We start from the raw sequence: 21,968 nt of genomic DNA, 5'->3' as shown, positions 1-21,968 counted from the left end.
GCTACAATTTGCATAGCAGTCTTGCCTATGGTTAATTGCACCTGGATGGTTTCCGATGCATCGTGTGATGCCACCAATCTTGAGGTGTGGGTGTCCTTGATGAATATGGATACCCCTCCTCCTTTCTTGGTATTGTCCGGGTTTTGTGGCCGGAACGCATGATATGAGGTAAAACCTGATAGTGCTGGGGTGCTCTCAGGAGCCTTGAACCAGGTTTCTGTCACAGCACAGACATCGATGTTCTCCATACTGAGAAGGGCCTCGAGTGCGTGCATCTTGAGGTTGAGACTTCTGGCATTGAGCAGCATTACCCTTAGTTTTTTTTCTTTGTTTTGTTCTAGGGTGGTAGGTTTAGAATTTGAGCCTTGCCTAAAAAAGGCTCAAATAGGGACTGATTTAACAATAAGACTACTTAAGTGAGAGTAGAAGCATTATTTCCAGTGTCAATGACTAGGGACATTTGCAGTAATATTTGGACTTCTTATTTCAATAATAAGAACCAAGGGTGCGCAGTTCAGTGTTAAGAAATGCATGGTATTGTATTTTGGTAGAAATTATCTTAGGTATCCTTTTATCATAGACTTCCACTTGATAACTATAGCATGATGGGTGAAGGACTTGGACATTGCTATGGATTCTGACCTGCGTTTTAATAAGCACCTAATGGGAGCACTGCAGAAATCTTACTGTGCTTCAGTCAGCATCAAGCATTGCTTCTCAAATCATATTGCCAGAGCTCTGCTGCCATTATAGAAATATACAGTGAGACTGATTATTGAATCCACTGTCTCCTTCTGCATATAAAATTCTTCTCAGATTTTGAAACTTGTGCGGGTGCAGAAATCCTTTACTAGACTGATCGCTCATGTTGGGAATTACCCATACAGGGAATCATTGAAACTACTACCACTTTATTCTCTAGGCTACAGGTTTATTTGTGATGATCACATTTTAATTTATAAATAATTGGTGAACAATTATCTAGCTGCTGTTCATAGTATTTGCTTTCTAAACCACTGTATTTACACTAGAAACAGGGGGTCCTTAGTTAACTTGCCAAAGTCTAATTCATATCTATGTAGTTCCTTCTTTCACTTTAAGGTAGGCAGATTATGGTGATGTCTGCCTTTGCATGTAAGAAGTGTTGTGAGTTTGGAACCCTTTTGTGAAAGACTGGATATATGATTTAGGAATAGAGCTTTTGAATTGGGTTTATAATTTGGCAAACTCTTTAATTGCTCCACTGTGGGCCTTTGAGTTTGTAAGCTAAGCACTGGTACCTTGAGAATTCAAAGACATAGAGAACAGCTTAAGCAATGGGATCTATCAGAGGACAATTACAACAGAATTTGCCTAGTTATTTGCAGGGGAAGTACCACCAGTTTTACTGGAAAAGCTCACTAATTTATGGTTTGATTTAACAAGGTATGGTTTTACAAATGGAGATGTGTGTTTGGAATATTTGGAATATGCGGGTATCTAGCAGGATGATTTGTAAAAGAGAGTTATATTTAATAATGCCAAGTCAACATTGGACATGCCAGCCATTGTCAGTTAGTGTATTGATAGCTGAATTACCTTGGTAGAATGATATTGAGTTTAATGGGGATTTATTTAATATATTAAGATAGCTATCCTGCCCAGAAGGTGACATAGAGGATTTCTATATCTAGCTATGAAGTGGTAATTAGTCTTTTGTTTATGATGATTTGGACATCTAAGCTATACTGAAATTTAACAAAAACACACACTGGAAAGTCAGAACTATTAACTAACAAACTAAGCATGCATTTTAGAAAACATCTGCTGATAGAGTCAGGCAAGTATATTGAACCAAAGTAGAAAGATTGCGTACCAGGTACTATGAACTGCCGAATTGAGAGTAATGTGGTTTTATAGAAAATAATGATGTTTGAACATTGTCATTCCATACCAAACAGTAAGCATGAAGGAAGAACTTGTTAATAAAATGTCTGATGGTGTAACTTTGTCAGGTTCCAGACACTAGTAATAGAAATATGGAAGTTCAGGGCTAGAGTTTTGTTTGCTTGCAGTCTGATCAGCCACTCTAACTCCTGCTTTTCTAAGATGTCATTGATGGAGCCCTGTAGTTCTTCTTTTCTAATAAAATCGAGGATGTGGAACACAAATGTTTATGTCCATTGGATTGCCGAAGGTGTCTGGCTAGTGCATTGTTCATGTTTTGGCTCCAAATGTCGTGTAGATAATGAGCGATTTGTGTTTTAAGCTTGTTCAGAGTCTTACCGATGTAGAATGCTGGGCAGCATATGCATTCTGCCTGGTATACTAAACATTCCGAGAGGCAATCTCCTGTCTGATTACTGTTATAGATTCTCTAAAAATAACTGGTTCTTATTGCTTATGTGTGCACAGTATCCACACCCTTTTCCCTTGTGGGGAAATGTACCGGGTTTTGTCCTTGGTAGTGGGTCTACCTCCTTACTTGCTCATTCGAAGTAATGCCTTAAATTTGGGAGTCTCTGGTAGAAATGTGCTTAGGGTGGGATTGTTACTAATAATAGACCAATTTTCTTTAATAATGTTTTTGAGTGTTGAAAGTCCACAGAATAGGTAAGAGTCATTGCAAGCTGGTCATGCTCACTCCTTCGTCTTTTCTGTCTCCATTGTTGTAGCTCTGGAAATTCAGGGTTCTGTTGTTTGTTCTCTATAACTGGGTAAAAAATACTTTTTATGAACTTTCCACAATAATCTCTTTCGTGAAAGTCTTTCTCCATTTTTGCAATGTTCATGGTGAAATCCTTGAGTTCTTTAGATACTCTGGCTATTCTCAGCCCCTGATTTTTAATAACATTTTTCTTTTTCTGGAAGGGGTGCATGCTTGTCTGATGAAGTAACAGATTTGCTCTTGTGTGTTTTTGGTACAAATTGTTCAAAAGAAAATCCGAGTTTTTGACCTTCGAGATGGTTAAGTCCAAAAATGTGGCACTTTTTTGGCTGTAGACATTGGTGAATTTTAGGAACTCAACTCAGTTGATTTGCCTGTGCATTCAAAGAACTGGGATAGTCTCTCCTCAGTTCTCTCCTCAGTTTATACTCATGCACCCCTTCAATGCTCAGTACCACTTACAGCAAAAAACAGATTTTACTAACATGCGCTCTAGATAAGCCAAGCAAAACCCCCCAAAGAACACGTCCTATTTCCAAAAACATATGGATGTTTCCTCTTTTTTCATTTTTTCTTTTTATTCGTCTCATATTAGCCATGCGGCATTTAATGCATCCTCCTCCAAATGGCCAAAAACACATTTCTCCTAAACCCATTGGGTAACACCCACAGGCAAATTAAATTGGGACATTATAACTTATCTGCTAACCTGGCAATGGCTAAGCCTAACGAAAATAATTTACAAGATTTTGTACTCATACATAAAGCTTTTTGTAAGATACAAATGAAATAAAAAGCTACTCATAGTACAAGAAAGAAGTTTTTTATCAGCACTCACCTGCCATATTTTGTATTGATCAATATTAATAAAATGAATTACTACAACCACTAGAGTCAATCCTCTGCATATTTTTTTAGAAATTCTAAGGGAATAACAATAGAAAGATAAGGTTTTGTTTTAGCTGTTTTCCGAGATCGGTACCTCGCACGCTGGATTGAAATTATTTGTTTTAATATTTTCAATCATCTCTGGATTCTTTTACTGCTAATATCCATAACAAATCCTTCCTTTACTACTAATACCCATAACAAATCCTTCTTTTACTATTAACACCTGTAATAAATCCTTCTCTTACTACTAATACCCACAAAACATCCTTCCCTTTCTACTAGTGCCCATAATAGAGCCTTCACATACTAGTAATACCCATAACAAATCCTTCTCTTACTAATACCTTTAATAAATCCTTCTCTTACTACCTGACAGAGGCAAACCAACAGGTAGTTTTTGTTATGTAAAAGGTGTCTTTGACACTTTAAAACACTTAATTCTGACAGACCGATGTCAGTTTTTTGACATCCTCATGGCAGCTAATCTAAACAGAACTTTTACAATCTGTTGCCTCCTAATCTCCTACCATCTATTCCAGCAGAATAAATCAGGAAGCTCGGGGAATGCAAAAATAAAGGTCTGCCAGAGTGACAAAAATGTTTTGCAGAATATATAAATGTGGCTGTTATTATAGGCTCAGATGCCACCTCTAATCTGCACCCACAAGTTAGAGCTCCAGGGCATAGAAAGGCTGGGTTAAGGGGGTGAAAGTTCCCATTGGACAGTTATGTGCTGGTGTTTATCATTTTCACTGGGGTTCTGTCCTGCTATAGAATTTTTATTTACTTACTTAATGTTTGTTAACCGTAGAGGGTGATCACTCTAAATTGACCATTTTAAGGTATGACTTGGATCACAAGGCAAATGTTGCTACAGGCAACTAGATAAGCAAAAAAAAAACACAGCTAATACACAGAGCACACAATGAACAGGAGAAAAATGAACTAATTGGATTTTTATTCAATGCACAGTGATTCAAGAGAGCACTGCCAAATTCCTAAGGCCAAAAGACCAACTGCAGAAGGATCATAGGCAAAAGACCAAATGTCGAAAATCTGTCAGCATATATTGCTGAAACATAATATACTGAATGTTGGTAACAGAGTGAAACACCAGATGTCAGCAACATCAGTTTGCTTTCTTGTAACTCTATAAAAGTCAACAACAGTCATTTTACAAAGGCCATTCTGACGTGAATTCCACCATGATTTCAAATGACAATATCCCTGTACTGCTTCATGATATTCTTATGAAATCTCAGAATAAGGCTTTCTGATAACTTTGCTTTTATACTGTTTGTACAGCTTAATAACTTTTTTGAAATTAGACAAAAGAATCTCAAATATGGGCATGCCTCTCAGTGCACATAAAACATGCATGTTTTGCTTTAATATATAAAAATAACACAAAATAGTACTTTTTCATAGAAAAGATAATTTTTGATTTCTCATTTCAAAAAAAATATACAAATAGTATGATTCTGATATATACAGAGTTGATCACTTTGAAAAAATGCAGTATATATATATCTTCTTGTAATGTAATTTACTGCTGATGACCAAAACAGACGTGGGTATGGAAGAGGGAAGTCATAATTCCAATGTCAGAAAAAAAAAATCTATTCATGAGAAATAAATTGGATTTCTACTTCTGATAAAATGACAACTCAGTGAATTAGTACTTAGGCAATTCTTATAGTCTGTGTACTGAGGTAAATGTCACCATAGCACCCCTAATGAAAATCAAGTGTAATGCAAAATGTCACGGTGGAAATAAAGGCACATGAGCTGAAATGGCAAAAAATACACAAACGGTGGCTCCTGCCGCAATCCAGTCAGTGTACTCTGTAATAACCACGAGTTGTTGCTTACTTAAAATTGCCAACTGGTTTATTCGGAATAGATAAAATACTCTGTACACACAGTCAAATGGATAAAACTATACACACAGTTGAATTAGGTGCCTTTCGTCTCTTTCAAATCACTTGAGACTTCATCAGATACATCGACTCTAACACTCCCCTCACTTAAGTATCTCATTAGTATATCACATAACATAATCCTGTTTTTTTAAAACATATATATACTATGTATAAATCCTTACAGTTTTTCACTATGTATTTTGAATTATTACTTCCTCTATCATGTGACTAAACTGATTTATTCTACTTGATGCTGTCCTGTATGCATGTCATTAGGATCAGCTGCACCTATTTAAATTTTTGAGTTTTAAAATGCATAAGATGGAATTAACTTTGTTTATTCCCGGGTAGCAACAAGCATTTGTATTTAGCTGCCACAACAACTCTAACTTCTCTAAAATAAGGTTGTCAGGCCCGCCTCTACCATCCGGATACACTTGATCTATTGCCCGAAACTTGAATATATGTTCTCGTTTTTCTGATACATGTTTTGCGAGTGCATTCTCCATTTTTTTGTTGTTTATGCTGTAGATGTGTTCGTACACTCATTCTCTTAGGGTTCTAGAGCTGAAACCACTGGAGCCCTTCATTACAAATTTTTCAGATACTTCTGACATAATGAGAATTTAGGACATGTATATTCTGGACATCAGAGATTGAATAGCCTCCAAATGGAAACCAGATATACTTCCAGACTGTGAAACCAAAAACTCTGTGTAATGCTAGATTTCCTGTCTGTATATAAAAGGTCATATGCCATTTCCTTGAAGGCAACACAGAGGAAAATACTCATGGACTTCTAATTGGATACTTGGGCACAAAACAAATTCATTGTTACCCAGTGGAGTTTGTTCTTTTTAAGGCATTACACTACCACTGACCATGTAAGAATAACAAAAATACTATGGGTATGTTGATATTTGACATATATTGTGCCCACCCAGCAAGCCGTGGCATGATCCTGTAATTGCCATTTGCTTTCATACATCACCTTCCACCAAAAGTGATACTCACATTCTGCATAGTTCTGATGTTTCATTGAGAAAACAGTGAAAAACAGCACTCCACCCCAATGTCAATGGTCACAAAAATGAAATAAAAAATAAGTATGAAGTGTATTTGTGCTGTGGGCAGGGTATATAGTTACCACTTCCCACAGATCTGTCTGCTTTACTGCCAGGAAAAAAGTGAAAGAACAACCAATCACAGCAATGTACTTCAAAGAACCTTCAAACACTAAGCTTGTTCTTCACCTTCTACCAACCCACAACAATGGTCACTTTAATGTGATCAGACTCAGCTTGTCATTTACTTTCTTCCACCAGCTGCATCCCATAGTTTTCTATCTTCCCTAGCCAAAATATGCAACAGAACACAATGTTACCTTTAAGAATATGGAACAAAAGGCAAAATATGGACATTTACTAACAACTTCATCTAGGAAGCTCACAGCATAGTTAGTAAAATAACTGTTTCCACATATTAACAAAAGGTATTTTGATGAACTAATATGATTCAGTATTATTTATCATAGTTACTTGTTAAAAAAATCATAACAATGAATATAGGTAGGACTGACTCTTTCAGTCAGGAACACCATCAACATTTTAACAGTCATACCCGCAAACTAAAGAACATTGCTCTAATGATGTGCAACTGACAGTGATACTGCCTCTCCAGCCCCAGATTGGAAGCTATTTCACACTACTGGTTATTGATAACCAAAAGTAGTAAAAAATGCAAAAGCAATGTATTTCAAGTCACTGCTTTAGGGCTGTAGGTGCAACCACAGGGAACCTTCCCAAAACTGTCAAACTCTTAGCTCAGGAACCAGGAATAAAGAAAAAATAATGGCAACAAAGGCCCACAATCAGGATCAGATAATAAATGCAGTCTTACATACTTAGGCTGTTGCTTGTATAATATGTTTTGTGTTGGCAAGCATTTTCTAGAGAGTATGAAGTCTGAGACTGTGATTATTTGTGAATGCAGTTCATAACATTTTACCAGACAAACATTTTATGAGTAACATACCATAAATATAAGGAAAACTCGGGGAGAGTTGAGAGTTATGCCCCCTGCATACATGCACTCTTGACCATCAGTTACAGCCACTTATATGACTGTTCACCTCACATATCTGCTTAATATCAAATAAATGAATAAATTCATAAATAATGGTCCAGAAATGTATTTCATCTCATTACTGTCAGAACCATGCAGTGCAACCATGCAACAAACCTTTGCCCTCTCAACATCTTAGCTCAACAATTTGAGACAAAAATTCACAATCAAGGACAAATTTTAAATATTTATCTTATTTACACAGAACCTTTTTAGAATAACAATATTTGCATTAACAAGCATTTTCTGATGGATACAAAATTTGAAATTCACATGCTTGTCATTATTTACAGACTGAAATCTATAACAATTTGCAAGGAAGTCACAAAATTTACAGATGAAAAATATCTATCAATTTCTTTACTCAAAAAGTCTGGACAGAGTTATAAATAATAGGTAGACATCTTTTAAATATTTTGTTTTATTTTATATGTTATGTTAATCAAGAAATCTCACTAGGCAAACTGTTACTTTCTAGTAGACTTGGCCTGCTTAAGCAAATTCAGTCGCAGAATACACAAAGAGCGAAGGAAGTATTCAAACCCTATACATTTGACTACAAGAAGCAGTTTGTTAACAGCTCAGAGCCTTACATGCTAAGCCACTCTAATTCAGTTCATCAGTCAATAAAGTAATGTGTTGCATGGAAATACGTTTTCTGAGCAATAAGAGCTTTGGAACTCTCATGACTAGTATTATTGACTGACTGTAATCCTCAGTGATTTACCAGAAACAAAAAAGAAGCTAATGAAGGACAGGGCATAAATGTTAAGCAGACTGCCACCACTCACATAAAAAGTTAACAGAACAACAGATTTTGCATCATTGGTGCTTTCTGAACATAAATTATGAAATTCTAATGACTGGTAAAATCCATAATGCTTTATCAAAAGAAGTTCATTAAGGTCTGACAGTAATTGCAGACGATTAAGACTCTGAGCAGTTAATGAGCTGCTTGCTGGAATCAAAGGTGCAGAGCTTAATTCTTTCTAGCTCCAGTTGCCTACTATGTGACTTTGAACAAGTCACTTAGCCAGACACTGCTGCTAGGTTGAGTGTTTACCATTTGGGTTTAAAAAAAGCCATAAGGATACAGGATTTGACTCTATTTCCATTTGCCTACTGTGTGACTTTGAGCAAGTCATTTAACCTGACAGTGAGCCAGGGCTGGGCTTTAAAAAAATGCATAAATGTAAGGAAAACAATATATGGATTTTCTCAATGCAGTGATGAGGTTTATTTACAGCTACGGACAAATCTGGAGCTATGCTTTTTAATGCCGAGCATTTGTCTACTGTTACAGACCTAAATTACTGGACTATGTGCACACACACACACACACACACACACACACACACACACACACACACACGCACGCACGCACACACACACACACACACACACACACACACACACACACACACACACACACACACACACACACTCTCTCTCTCTCGCTCTCTCCCCCTCTCTCTCTTACAATCACAGAACCATGTAAAATATTAATTTGGACTACCTAATAGATTTGATACTTTGGTTTGCCCCCTAAAAAGTTTACTGCTCAACTGAAGCTGCCCAGAGCTCTTATCTAATGTGAGCCTTTGTTATGCTCACAGCCCTTTCTTGGGTTTTTGGAAGCAAGAAGAAAGTACTCTTATTGGTCAGTGTCAAGAATCAGAAATTACGTGCTGTAATGCTGCAGTAGGTCCATGGTGCCCTGGTACTGGAAAACATAGAAGCACACTGCAGCAAGCTGGCAAGGCTTGCAAGTACATGCAATTCTGGCTTATTACTAAAAAAAAAAAAAGCTTTTGTATTTTTACCAGGGAACTCATTAGAGAACAGTATATATGCTCCGCTGTGCTCCCATGTAGCTCTACCACCTGGACTCAACGAAAGTCACTTACCAGACTGATGCTTGTGGGCCAGTCTGAAAAAATTATCTCATCCTAGTGTGTCTTCTCTATCTAATAATAAAAGGTTGAAAGCAATACACTGCATGACAAGTGCACAGTGCACACCAAACTTTGGTAGCCTTTTCATCTGTCTATTTCTGTTAACTGTCTGGAGTAATTTACATGCACACAGCTGCTGCCACCATTGTCAGACTTCTTTAGCTTGGCTGATTTCCTTGTTGTATAGCATTCAATATCTGTTGCATGTCTCCCACTCAATCCGAACCACATGTGACATAGTCTTTGTCTTCATGCTGGTCCACACAGGGTCTTGTTTGTTCATAGAGTTCAAGATCTTCATTTTGCTTTTTTAACACCTTTTATAGTTGGTGTGATAATTCTGTTTTTGTGATTCTTGTCTATGTATGTCATTTCTATCATCTAGATTTGTCAATGCTTTTTCTCAGAATGCATTTTTTAAGAGGACAGTCCATACGTCAGTAATATTTCTATATATTTATTTATTATTATTATTATTATTAGAATGCTTTTTTCTTGAAATTGGCTGTGTGGCTCTGTCCCTCTGTGGTTCTGTTACACCCTCACTAAATAGTGCAAAAAAAACGCCAAGCTTCTCGTTGGCGATGGACAGACCCACAAAGACATGATAGAACCATAGAGGGACAGAGCAGGATGCACTGTACTACAAGTGATGTTAAACACACACACACACACACACACACACACACACACACACACACACACACACACACACACACACACACTCTCTCTCTCTCTCTCTCTCACACATTTCCCTACATTCTAAAAAGCACACAAAATGACTTCTAACATTAGTACACAACCTAGCTTTACCAAAACAGTGGGAAGAAAATGCTCATACATTTTTATCAAAGATAAATATTCACATAGGATGCCACTAAATCACACCAAATAATTTTAAATATTTTATATGTTTAAGGTCTGCATGCAGCAGTTGAAAATAACAGCGTATACTAAGGAAAATTAATGTATAACATATACAGAGCAGCAATTGTTTGGAAAAAATGCATTCCTTGTTATGGACCATTGACATAAATATAGATGTAGGTGTGTGTATTTGGCCCTCACTCCTGGAGAGCACAAGCAAGTACACAGCTATGCATTCATATGTTGGCTCTGACCCGATATTACTCTTGTCAAAGTATATCGACTTTTGCTCATGCTTCTATAACTGTGGTAAGAGTTTTTCCTATTTTTTTTAACTTGACAAACTCTCAATCTCAAGAAAAACACACACACACATGCTCGCGCTACAATAGTCTAATACTGAACTAAGTTCAAACACACACACACACACACACACACACACACACACACACACACACACACACACACACTATTATAATGCTGCGCCAAGCTGACAAATTATTAACTAGATAGTTGTGCACAGTTTTGTAAATGAAGTGTGATGAATACACAATATTGTCTCATTTTACCCTCACACCTTAACGTCCAGACTTTTTGAAAAACTGTTACAGGCAACCACTCTCAACACAATATAAAGCATTCTCTGCTATGCAGAGTCTCAATAATTGTCAAATTGTTGTATTGTGTTCTGTGGTATACAGTAAGCGTTAAAAACTACTGTAGAACAATGTGCCTCAGTTGAGTTTTTTGAATGCTTTTTATTATTTGGAATGCTTTTTATTGAAATTGGCTTTGTGGCTCTGTCCCTCTATGGTTTTTGTCATGCTCTTGTAAGACAGCAGAAAAAAATGTCGAGCTTCCTTCAATGAGGGACAGTCCCACAAAGACGTTTCCGAACCACAGAGGGACAGAGCAGGATACACTATACTATGAGTGGCATTAAACACAAACACACACACGCATACAGTCCCAAAAACACAATTTTAGTTTTATACAGAATTACTGTTGTATTTTGCTTAAAAACTAAAAAGTAAAAAAATAAAAATATAAGTAAAACAAAGATTTTTTTAATAAAGAATGCTTTTTATTCAGTTGTTTTAAAAAGTAAAAAATAAAGAAGAAGAGTGAAAAAGTGAGCATTTTTGCAAAAGAAAGGCAGACAAGCTGATTTCAGAAAAGCCTTCAGTGCTGGTTTTGGTAGTTCCTGGTATTTTTCTGGTACCTCATTACCACAATCAGCAAAATCAGCCTTGAATGCTTTTCTGAAATCAGCTTGTCTGTCTTTCATTTGCAAAATGTTTACTCTTCTTCCTTATTTTTTACTTTCTAGAGAAACTGGATAAATGTTCTTTATTAAAACATCTATTTTTACTTATTGTTTTTTCTTACTGGTGCACTTAAACCTTGATGATAAAAATTCAGTACTGAAACATGCTTTTGAAAATTTACTTGCCACATCATCTTAAAAAAGTTGTCATTTTGCTTTTTTCACATTAAGATGTCAAAGCTGAAAGTATTGCCAAACCATATCAGTCATCCATTTAAAGTAATAATTTTTTAGGACAAATTACTGCAGACTAAAAGATATGGTATCAAACAATTACAGTCAGTGATACCTACATTATGTGTCTAATTTTTGCAGATCATGTTTTAGTCTTTGAGGAACGGGCTTTTCCCGTTGATTTTGGAAGAAAGCATTATTATCCCCAACGTCAAAAAACATCTTTGGATCATAACAGTTTTGATAACTATCTCCCAATGTCTAACCTTTCATTTTGGGGAACATTACTAAGAGGGTTGTTTCTAACCAGCTTATGTGGACTACTGCACCCCTTTATTCAGGTTTTTGGACTCTTCATAACAGCACAGAGACTACTCTTGTAAGAGTCTTTAATGATTTTCTTTTGGCAAGAGACCAGGAGTATTATTTGCTGTTGGTGCTCCTGGAGTTTTCTGTAGCATTCATAACCATAAATCTTGCTCACCTGTCTGACTATATACACAATCTTTGTTCTGGGACCAATTCATCTGCCATTTGCCCTCTGGAATATGGAGTACCACAGGGTTCTGTCTTAGGCCTGAATTGTTCATAGTCTATATGCTTGCACTAGATGATCTGCTCAGGGAGAGGGGTTTAGCATGCCACAGCTATGCTTATGATAGTCAGGTCTACCTCCCCGTTCCTCAAGGCAGCATGGCAGGTATGTTTTTTTTTGGCTAGTGATTTCAGAGCCATACATTCCTGGTTTATTTGAAATTGGTTGAAACCCATCACCTTAAAAATCAAGGCCTTTTCAGTTCATGCAACCTTGAGAAACTTTGCTGATCCTCCCTTGCACAAGTTCATCATGTACTGTGGCAACAAGCTTTCCTTTGTTGATAAGATGCATAACCTTAATGTCATATTAGACTCCAGGCTTGCATTTTGGGACCAGGTGTTGGCTATTGTAAAGTCCTCATGTCTCCTCTTCTAAAACATATGAAGGATTAAGCACTTGATATTTCAAGCTGATCTCTTGGCTACTGTTCATGTGATACTCTCCTCAAGGTCATAATTCTGCAATGCCCTTTACATGGGACTTCCTAACTCAGTGTAGGATCGCTTACAGATGGTGCAGAATTTTGCTGCAAGGCTCCTTACTGGTACATCACATTACCAGCATACTATGCCTGTTGTAAATAGCCTGCACATGGTTTCATGTGCCAGACAGGATCATCCGTAGGATCTCAGTCTTAATGTTGGTGTCCATTCACAGCTGTCCATTCATCGGGACTTTGGCCCCTCCTGCTTAAAGGAGTATTTAATGCCCTGTGGCTCTGCCTGGGTTTTGCACTCGGACTCGGAGCTGCTGGCAGTCCCATGGGTGCACCTTTGGATATCATTCGTTTTCTTATCAAGCCCCTGACCTATGGAATTTTTACCTCTGTGGATTCAGGATTCACTGGGTGACTTCAGGAGAGAGCTTAAAACATGCTTTTTTGATATGGCATTTGATGGGTAGGATATGTGAATAAATCTATTTATTTAATTTGCCATTATAGCACTATTTCTTATCTGTTATTTTATTTTATGCTGTGAGTAATTTTATATGATTGTTTATTTTATGGGTTTTTTTTAATGAAGTTGAAGCTGCAGTCAAAATCAATAAGTTACAATTTTGATCAGAACATATATATATATATATATATATATATATATATATATATATATATATATATATATATATATATATATTTACAGGAAGGCAGCTGTGCAAGTTTTGCTTTCGTCCCAGTTCTTGATGTTAGAAAAGGGAATTTACAGCATTGTAAAGGGACTAGCATCAGTTCTGGGTTTCCTGTACATTAATTTATTTGACAGTGAAAGGCACAACTGCTGCTAAAGTATGATGCTAAAATATGGACCAGTCTTTGCTCTGACCACCTGCCAAACCACATCATAGTATGTAATCCTCCACTGTGTTGTGTTGTTACTATGCATGTCAAGTCAAAACCAAAAGTACAGAGCCAACAGCATTCATTTATAATACAGTAGTGTTTTCACAGACCTATTAATTTTATTTATTACTGTGACCATTACCCCAGGTGTACAAAATCAGTTATCCGATATCCAAACCTGAATGAAAATGCAAGGCAAACTGATGGGGATATCAAAAAATAAATGTATTCAAATATATAGCATAATGCTTCTAAATTTTAATTTTGATTTACTATCATTTAATTAGCATTTGTTTGTCTGCTGGCTTATGCAGGTCTTCAGGTCCAGTTTTGTATGGACCATTCATAGATGCATCCTCATGGATAGAAACGGGAGGCTTATGAGCAGGTAACTCTGATGCAAATGTTTTCGTATTTGGAAGTACTGGCATTTGATCTTCTTCATGTTTGTCCTTTGGGTGGTAGAACAGCTTTCTGAAAGCCTTCAGCTCTGGGAGTTCACAGACGGTTTCCAGTGCCAGCAACATGGCAATCAATCCCACCAAAAGGTAACCTACATGAAAGAGACGCAAGAAAATGTAGAAATACTACATTAGTTGATTTTACTTTGAACTTAACTGGGAGTTTTATTTTTCTTAGAAGGTTCAGTACAAACAGGTACCAACACTTAGCAATAAGTACATGCTAAATAAATGCCTTCTGTTTTGTTGTATTACATCATAACATCAGATTGTTATAACCACAGTATCATAACATAAACTCACATGAGACATCAATCTCCATTTTTTAGTCTGCACAAATGGAAACATAAAAAAAGTATTGTATCTATAGGGAAAATAATACTTAATTCAGCAGTTATAGATATTTTGGTGGTAGTGCTGATTCAGGACCAATACAACGAAATACTCATTTTACATACATTGTTCGTGTGTGTGTGTGTGTGTGTGTGTGTGTGTGTGTGTGTGTGTGTGTGTGTGTGTGTGTGTGTGTGTGTGTGTGTGTGTGTGTGTGTGTGTGTGTGTGTGTGTGTGTGTGTGTGTGTGTGTGTGTTTGTGCAGTATTATGCATTTTCATGCTGTTGTACCTCTGTAGCTCATTAACCCTAATTTGTCATTAGATTAAATCTCCATTTTACCCTTGTACGGATTTTAAGACCTGATATTGGAGTTCCCTCCTCTTAACACTAGGACTAAAACCAGTAGGATGTAAGTTGGAGCCTTTGTACTCCCTAAAAATGCATCTAAGGGTCTCTACCCCCCAAACTGGACTTTTTATTACAAAGAACTAGATGCAGAAGTATTGTTTCAGTTGCTTTTGAACCAGAGTTCTGGACACCTAGACCACACTTGATGGGATCATTCAAGTATAGGTGTTGCATCACCTTAGTCCTTTATTATAAGAAAATGTGGGAGGCCTTTTTATCTATACAGATAATGTCATCCCAACCCTCCTCCCTCACTAAGACTGGAGTGAATAGAGTTCTATCTACACCTGAGTTTTCAGCTACTGGAGCAGGTTTTCCCCATTGAGTTCCCTTCATAGGTTCATACTAGGCTATCTGCCCTAGGGCATTTGTAAGCCTAGCCAGAGTGTGTTTGGCTTTCGCCACCCATTTAAATGAATTTTTACTATGCCCTTTATCGAGGTTAGTTTACTGTGCCTCTGTCTAACAGTGACACAGAAGTGATACCCGGGGTAAACCTACAATCTCCCATCCACTCATCAAGATTCCTCTTGAAGAGAGTCAATGAGGGACTCTGCCTAACCTGGACTGGGATTTTATTCCAGAGTGAAGGGAGCCTCTGGGTTATGAATCTGTCCCTCCAGCATGTCCTATTTATTTCTGTGCTGAGGTTCAAGTCCCTCGAGCACGTAGCTCGATGGGATTTGGATTTTCTGAGGTGCAACATGTTCATTAATTCCGGGTTGGACATGGCTTTATACATCAGGCACTGATCGCCTCTAAGCAGGCAGTATGCAACCGAGTAGAGCTAGAGTTTCTTTAACCGGGCAGCATATGGCATCTGTTTGAGCCCTTTGATCCTCTTGGTGAGGTACTTTTGGGGTCTTTCTAGTTGTTGCAGGTGTCTGGTAAGGTACATCCCAAAAGGGGCATTGTACTCAATTATGGGCCTGATGCGGGATGAGTAAAGGGGCACAATGACCTCCCCTGATCTAGATATGAATCCCTTCATGATTAGGTGGGCTATATAGAATGTTTTTCTAACCACTTTGGCCACGTGGTTGTCAAATGAGAGATTGCTATCAATTTGGTTCCCCAGGTCCCTAATTACTTCTTCCATACTTAATGGATTACCACCTATGTGGTAATTTGTGGGCACTTTGTTTTTGCCAAAGGGGATGACTAAATACTTTTTGGCGTTTAGCTTGAGACCATGGCTCTAGCAGCAGTTGTCTGTTTCTATGAGACCCTTTTGGAGGATGCTTGTGTTAGCTGGAGAGTTGATTATGGTGCCCAGTTTGCAGTCATCTGCGAACCTGGTCAGCCACAGTTCTTCCGTGTTGGCCTGTACCTCCGAGAAATATATACCGAACAAGAGAGGTCCCAGTACTGAGCCTTGTGGGACGTCACTTGTAACTGGTTTGGAGTCTGACATAGCTCCAGCAATTCTAACCATGTGGGTCCTGTCCTTGAGCCAGTTTGCAACCCATCTAGTGACATAGGGGTTTATATTTAAGCTGGATAGCTTATCTATGATGCCCAAGTGGGGTATTGTATCGAAGGCTTTTGCGAGGTCCAGGTAGGCTGTGTGGACCACCTTCCCCTCGTCAATGGCCTTGGTGACTGTTTCAAAGAAATCAACCAGGTTTAAGAGGCAGGATCTGCCCTTAACAAAGCCAAACTGGGTAGGATCCAGTGTCTGTAGGTCCCCAATATCTTTATTTATGAGTTCCATGATGATCCTTTCCATAGCTTTGCAGACCAAGCTAGTCAGGCTTATGGGGCGATAGTTTCCAGGATCCGTTGATGCACCACCTTTGTGGAGAGGGACTACTGTTGCTGTACGCCACTCTTTGGGTACATATCCTGTAGTAAGGCTGAGACTGAACAGTAGCTTTATGTTAGGGTTCAGCTCATCTTGAAGTTCATGTAGGACGCAGCCCAGGACACTGTCTGGTCCCATTGATACAGTGTTTTTTGCTTTGGAGAGGGCGGCTCTTACCTGAATATCTGAGATGTCAGGGGGGCAGCACTCTGCTGGAATAGATATTTGCTCTTTTGGTGGGGGGGGGGGGGGGGTTTGCGCTGAACCTGTTGGCCAGGGTGTTGGCAATGTCTGTGGGTTCAGTGTATTTTTTGTCATTTTGGACTAATTCTGAGCAGATCTGGGAATTCCCACCCAGGTTCCTAACATAACTAAAGAATGCTTTGTGATTATCTTTAGTGTCCTGTGCAATTTTTCTCTTGAAACTGGCCTTAGATGATTTCATGAGTGCCCGTAGTTTTTTGCTAATACTGATCAGAGATGCCTTCCCTTTTTGGGATTTTGCTCTATCATGTAGTAACTTCCTTCTTCTGTTGTATAGTTTGTTTATGGCTGGGGTCCACCAGACAGGATGCCTGGCTTTGGGGGATTGGGTCTTTGTTTTATTTGGGATTGCATGATCCATGCATTCCTGAAGGTGTTCATAGAATGCGTTTATAAAGGATTCTGCGGTCTGGGCCATATTTTCCACAGGCCCGGGGGCTTTGAAGGATTCCACCTCGGTTTTGAAGAGTGTGAAATTTGCTTTAGAGAAGTTTTTCACTGTGGTTTTCTGGGCAGGGGTTGGGGTCGGGATGTGAATATCCAGTGAGATTAGTTTATGGTCTGATCTTACCAGTGAGGGATACACTTCTGGTCTGGAGCATAGAGTCCCCATGTTGGTGATGATCAGGTCCAGTATGTTTTCCCCCTCTTGTGGGAGTGGTCACAAGTTGTTCCATAGCATTTGAGTTTATAAATTCTAGGAACCTTTGGGCTAGGGTGTTGGAGCTAGAGTAATGCTCCCAGTCTATGTTTTGGTAGTTGAAGTCGCCCAATATAATGGTGTTTGGAGAGACCTTTATATTTTCCAGTGTTCTCAGGAAGGCCAAGTGGGGTTCCTGGGTTTGGGAGGGTGGTCTGTAGCAGGCTGTAAACTGGAAGGCAGTTTTACCCACTGTTAGTTGCACATGGATAGTCTCCGATGCTTCGTGCTGTGCCACCAACATGGAGGTGTGGGAATCTTTGACGAATATTGATACTCCCCCTCCTTTTGTGGTTCGGTCCGAGTTTTGGGGCCGAAAAGCATGGTATGAGGTATAACCTGGTAGTGCTGGGGTGCTCTCGGGAGCCTTGAACCTGGTTTCTGTTACTGCACAGATATCGATGTTCTCCATGCTAAGGAGAGTTTTGAGTGCATGCATCTTGAGGTTTAGACTTCTGGCATTGAGTAGCATTACTCTTAGTTTCTTATCCCTTGTGATACCTATGGAGGTGAGTTTGTCTTTTGAGCCTTGCCTAAAAAAGGCACTATGGGGGTGGCAAGAGCCTTTACCAATATCCGAAAGCCCAGGAGTGACAGGTGCAAGCCGTCCCTAGCAAAGCAGCGTGGCTTGTTGAGCATGTCATCCCTGGCTGACAGGCAATGGATCCCCTTTGAATGACACCAATACTTAAGCCAATTGTTGAAATTGATCATCTTGTCTTCATATTGTGGCATCATTCTTGGTGAGGGTAAGATGCTACTCAAGGTCAGGGTCATACCGGCTTGGGCTACATTCTCAGAGAGCTCCTCTATGTCTCTTTTCATGTAGTCCAGGGAGGTACGTCTCAGGTCATTCACACCAGCATGGACAATGACTGAGTCATATTTGTACTTGCCTTGGAGTGACCTGAGTGCTTGTGTTATGTGGTAGATCCTAGCGCCCGACAGGCAGCTCACCGTGACCCTCTCCTTGTTCAGCCTGGTGAGCGGGACGTCAGTGTGCCTGACGATAGAATCAAGTCCTGGTCCCAGTTCAGCCAAAAGTGGACTCCTGGTGAAACTGTTAAGAGTTATCTGCAGGCCTGGCTTTAGTGTTGTAACTCACAGCCTCAACAATCCCAATGCTGACACACAAATTGGCCTCACTGTTGTCAACATCAAGTGTGACAGTGCCAGTGGACATTAGTGTTGATGGTCAGTCTCACAAGATTGAGGTCAGTCTTGACCATGACAGGCCTGACCCTTTCATCCCCCCAGTCAGCTTTATGACATCTGATGCTAAGATCCACAGTGTCAGGTATGAGGCTTACATTTGTTTACTCCCACCAACATTGCCAGTGACTGTAAGCACCATGGGACTTCAGTTATCTACTTTGCTGGCCATCTGCCCACAGCTATACAGGATGTTTGCACAGGAGGCCACACTCCAGGACTGAAGATTACATCTGGTCATACAGTTTCTTCTTTCTCAGAATTCTCCCCTTTGAGGCAGCCTAGGAAGTATAAGTGCAAAAGAAAGTACACTGATTCACCTCCTGAGTCCAAAGAGTCAATGAGGATGAAGACACTAGTCCAACAAACTCCTGTCAGGTGTACTGAAACTGAACCAGGCCAGAAAAGGAGTGACTCTTGAAAACCCCTACATCTGAGCTTATACTAGAACAGGCCTTTCAGTCTCTCAAGTTATCCTACTGGGTGGCCCCATCAACCTACAAATTCATAGAACCTGGATATAGTGACACCCATACCAAAGTGGCCTTCAGCCTTACCAGGACTGGACTGGTCTGGCTTTTCCTTCAGAAAAAGAGTCTACCATGACTGCAGCTCCCTAAAAGGGCTCCTACCCTTGAAGTCTATCTGCCTAATAGCGCCATTCCTTAAATATATTAAATCCATAGTAGCACAACAGTAGAGATACTAAACATAAACAGCAGTGATTTATGGTTTGTGGTGTTTTCTCTTTTCTTTGTGGTTGTGTGACTGTGGAAATTGTATATTTAAGTAAGGGAGTCTGGGGCTGCAGGGGACAGGGGAGCTCTCCCCTTGCAAAAACACATTTTAGAGTTGTCTTTTCTATTTCTAACATGTTAAATAAAATGTGTTTTTGATTAAATGATTTCAAGATAAAATGAGCTGGACGTAAAATTTTGTTGGCATAATTGTGTTTAGATAAAATATGTATTTGACAATTCTACATAAATCCATAAAGTATGTATTAGTATGTATGTATCCATGCTACCAGACATTAGATAAAAAGGAGCATTCACAGTCATTTGTGAAGTATTCAAGATGAGCATAAGCTGTTTTGCATACTGCACAAGACTGTTCTGAATTGTAGACCTGCCTTGCCTCCTAGGTTTGCCACTGTGCACCCTAGACAGTGAGGTTTGCACCTCCATATACAAATGTAGTACTGTGTGAAAGGGGTTTATGTAAATTAACTTCCTTGTGAGCTGCCAGTTACAGTACTTCTGTAGGTCAGGATTCACAGACGTGTGAACCATGGAAAGTGTGGTACATTGTGGGTTTCCAAAGGCAAAGGCGGGCGGCGCAGTGGTGCAGTGGTTAATGCTGTCGCCTCACAGCAAGAGATTCTCTGGTTCAATTCTCGGCTGGGGTGCCTTCTATGTGGAGTTTGCATGTTCTCCCTGCATGTTCTCCCTGCGTTTGCGTGGGTTTCCTCCGGGTACTCCGGTTTCCTCCCACATTCTAAAAACATGTTTCTGGAGCATTTCTCCCCGGGCCTCCGCTGAAAACAGGATCTGTGGAACCTAGTCGGACTTTCCCGGTCAACAAATGTTAAATAAAATAAAATTAAATTAAATTAAATGTGTGCTGCATTTTTTTGGTACAGACCCATGCTTGCTAATGATTTGAAACTGTGCAGGGTAAATCACAGCTGCTTCCTTACAGAGAGGCAAATAGTGTTGTATGTGTATATGTATGTGAGTGTGTGTGTGTGTGTGTGTGTGTGTGTGTGTGTGTGTGTGTGTGTGTGTGTGTGTGTGTGTGTGTGTGTGCACGCACGCGTGAAACCTGTGACAATGTTTGAGTACATCCATGAGTAAGTGCTTGTGCATGTGTGTCTCGGTGTGTGTGAAAACTGTAAAAATGTTTGAGTGAGTTCATGAGTGTGTCTGCATGAATGCATATCTTGAGTGCTGGTGGTGTGTGCACGTTTGTGTATGTTTCCATGTGTGTGTGTGTGTGTGTGTGTGTGTGTGTGTGTGTGTGTGTGTGTGCGTGTGTGTGTGTGTGTGTGTGTATGCGTGTGTGAAAGACAACAGTGACAATTTGTGAGTGGGTCCATGAGTATGTGTGCATGAGTGCTGGTACTGTATGTATGTTTCTGTGTGTGTGTGTGTGTGTGTGTGTGTGTGTGTGTGTGTGTGTGTGTGTGTGCACGTAGGGGTGCCTGTGTGTGTGCATGCATGTGTGTGTTTGTATCCACTGATGGGGTTGATAAGTGCTTCAGTGTATTCCTCTTGTTATGTGTGCTGCAGTTCTCCCCAGCTTAATTTTTTCAGCTGCACAGTGTACTCACAGTCATGATGTTTCCAGTTAATGAGATGTTGTATTACTATGAACTGATGCTTAACACTGCAGGACAAATCATCTCATCAGTGCAAAGTGATTAGTGCCGCAGTGCTGTTTGTTATTCCAGCCAAAGTAATGTGATCAGTGCTTATACTGTGTATCATTACGTGCAGCATTTATACAGTATTTAATGCTTTCACATGAAAGTTATGCTTCAAAACAGGCACTAGATGCCCACCCAATGAACAAGTTTGAGAGTCCTCTTGTAAACTCTGCAGCATTCAGTGTAAAGGGACTGTTTTATAACAATGAGTTACAATTTCTGATAATATTATAGGCAAGGGAATAACAAAACAATGATTTTACAGTTCTAGTCATCCATCCATCCATCCATCCATCCATCCATCCATCCATCCATCCATCCATCCATCCATCTATCCATAACCCCTTTTTCCCATTTTTATACATAGGGTTGGGGTGTTACTTTAACAGTGACAATCATCTCGAACCAAGGTTCAGACCGCCGGGTGGATAGCCCTGCAGTCCTATGTCCTTGTAAAATGTAAATTTTAAAAATGTGTAACAACTGCCTACAGTTACATGTTACATGTTAGC

At 39.3% G+C, this 21,968-nt stretch overlaps 1 protein-coding gene across 1 annotated transcript in view; it reads right to left on the bottom strand.

The window, feature by feature from the left end:
* Positions 1 to 13,941: 13,941 nt before the first annotated feature.
* Positions 13,942 to 21,968, bottom strand: part of LOC122793022 (potassium channel subfamily K member 1-like) — a 66,177-nt gene continuing 58,150 nt past the window's right edge. The window contains exon 3 of the mRNA XM_044060670.1: positions 13,942 to 14,397. Within this exon, the coding sequence (XP_043916605.1) occupies positions 14,120 to 14,397 (278 nt within the window). The 3' untranslated portion in view covers positions 13,942 to 14,119. The remainder of the gene's footprint in view (positions 14,398 to 21,968) is intronic.

Source organism: Protopterus annectens, chromosome 2.part0 (genome assembly GCF_019279795.1).
Source record: "Protopterus annectens isolate FY-2018-M chromosome 2.part0, PAN1.0, whole genome shotgun sequence".
Taxonomy (NCBI): domain Eukaryota; kingdom Metazoa; phylum Chordata; order Ceratodontiformes; family Protopteridae; genus Protopterus; species Protopterus annectens.
This window is presented reverse-complemented; position numbering and strand designations above follow the sequence as displayed.